General features: G+C 43.8%; 1 protein-coding gene across 10 annotated transcripts in view; it reads right to left on the minus strand.

Annotated features, from left to right (window-relative positions):
* Positions 1-1,104, minus strand: part of EPB41 (erythrocyte membrane protein band 4.1) — a 226,289-nt gene that overhangs the window by 6,916 nt on the left and 218,269 nt on the right. For all 10 annotated transcript variants that reach the window (XM_023507451.1, XM_023507453.1, XM_023507446.1 and 7 more), the window contains one exon: positions 578-679. In XM_023507451.1, the coding sequence (XP_023363219.1) occupies positions 578-679 (102 nt within the window). The remainder of the gene's footprint in view (positions 1-577; positions 680-1,104) is intronic.

The raw sequence follows: 1,104 nt of genomic DNA on the forward strand, positions 1-1,104 counted from the left end.
TCCGGGCTGGGGATTCGAACCCGCCACCCTAGGTGTACGTGGCTGGCGCCCTAGCCGGTTGAGCTATAGGCGCCGAGCCCAATATTAGACTTTTAATCCTTCTTTTTTTCATAAACCAATTCTAATAATTCTAATATATCAGCATCCAAACTTTAATTCCCACGGCCTTGACCTTGGACATGACTTAAAAATTCTCTGTCCAACCTAGAGTTGACAAAGAATTAAAAGTCAACATCAGGGCAGAATACCTTTTAAAATTTAAAATTTTTAATTTTTAAAATTTACCACCACAGACAGATAGGGGACTCACTGGCCAGAGACACAGACAGATGTGTATAGAGAAGACCCACACATGAATTTATGAGACCATGAGGGAGGCAGGGATACTCTCAGGGCCTCCCTAGGTTTACTGTTGGGGAAAGCAGCAGGGGCTTTCCATCTGGGACTTGTATTAATTTGATTCAAGAAAGACGCAGCTGGGGAAAACTGTTTATGGACCAGGGTCCCTATTGCAGAGAGGCAGCAGCAAGCTCAATTCCCACTGGATTCCATAAGGAGGTTCTAGCTAGTCTGTTACCTTGGTGATCTGAGTTGTGGTGGTGCTGCTTGTGGTCTCCGATGTGATGGTCTGAGCTGTCAGCAAAACTCCTGGGTCCAAGTCCCCACTGTTGTCGTCAGTCTGCAGAAGAAAACATAGTTCATCATCCCTGCCTCTCAGGAAGCCTTGTGGGCAGATGTTGCAGGCTGCTCTTCAGCTGTGCATTCTGATGCAAAAATCTCATTCACTTATGGTGACCTCTTAATAAATAAATAAACGTCCTGGGAACAAATCTCCTTTTAAATAAGATGGATGGGTACAGTTTCCTTAGCATTAGGTCAGTGACAGGAGACAGATCAGAAAGGGAAGGCAGGGGTTTAGCTACAGGTTCAACAAGAGTGACAACAGCTACACATGTGTACAGTATTTTATAATTCGCAAATGCCTTTCAAAACATCATGGCACTCAAATGTTTATAACAGCACAATTCACAACTGCAAAGATGTGGAAATAATCCAAGTGCCCACCAATACATGACTGGATTAATACAGTGTGGTATATGCGTA

Source organism: Otolemur garnettii, unplaced genomic scaffold (genome assembly GCF_000181295.1).
Source record: "Otolemur garnettii isolate 467f Iridium unplaced genomic scaffold, OtoGar3 scaffold00184, whole genome shotgun sequence".
NCBI classification, from domain to species: domain Eukaryota; kingdom Metazoa; phylum Chordata; class Mammalia; order Primates; family Galagidae; genus Otolemur; species Otolemur garnettii.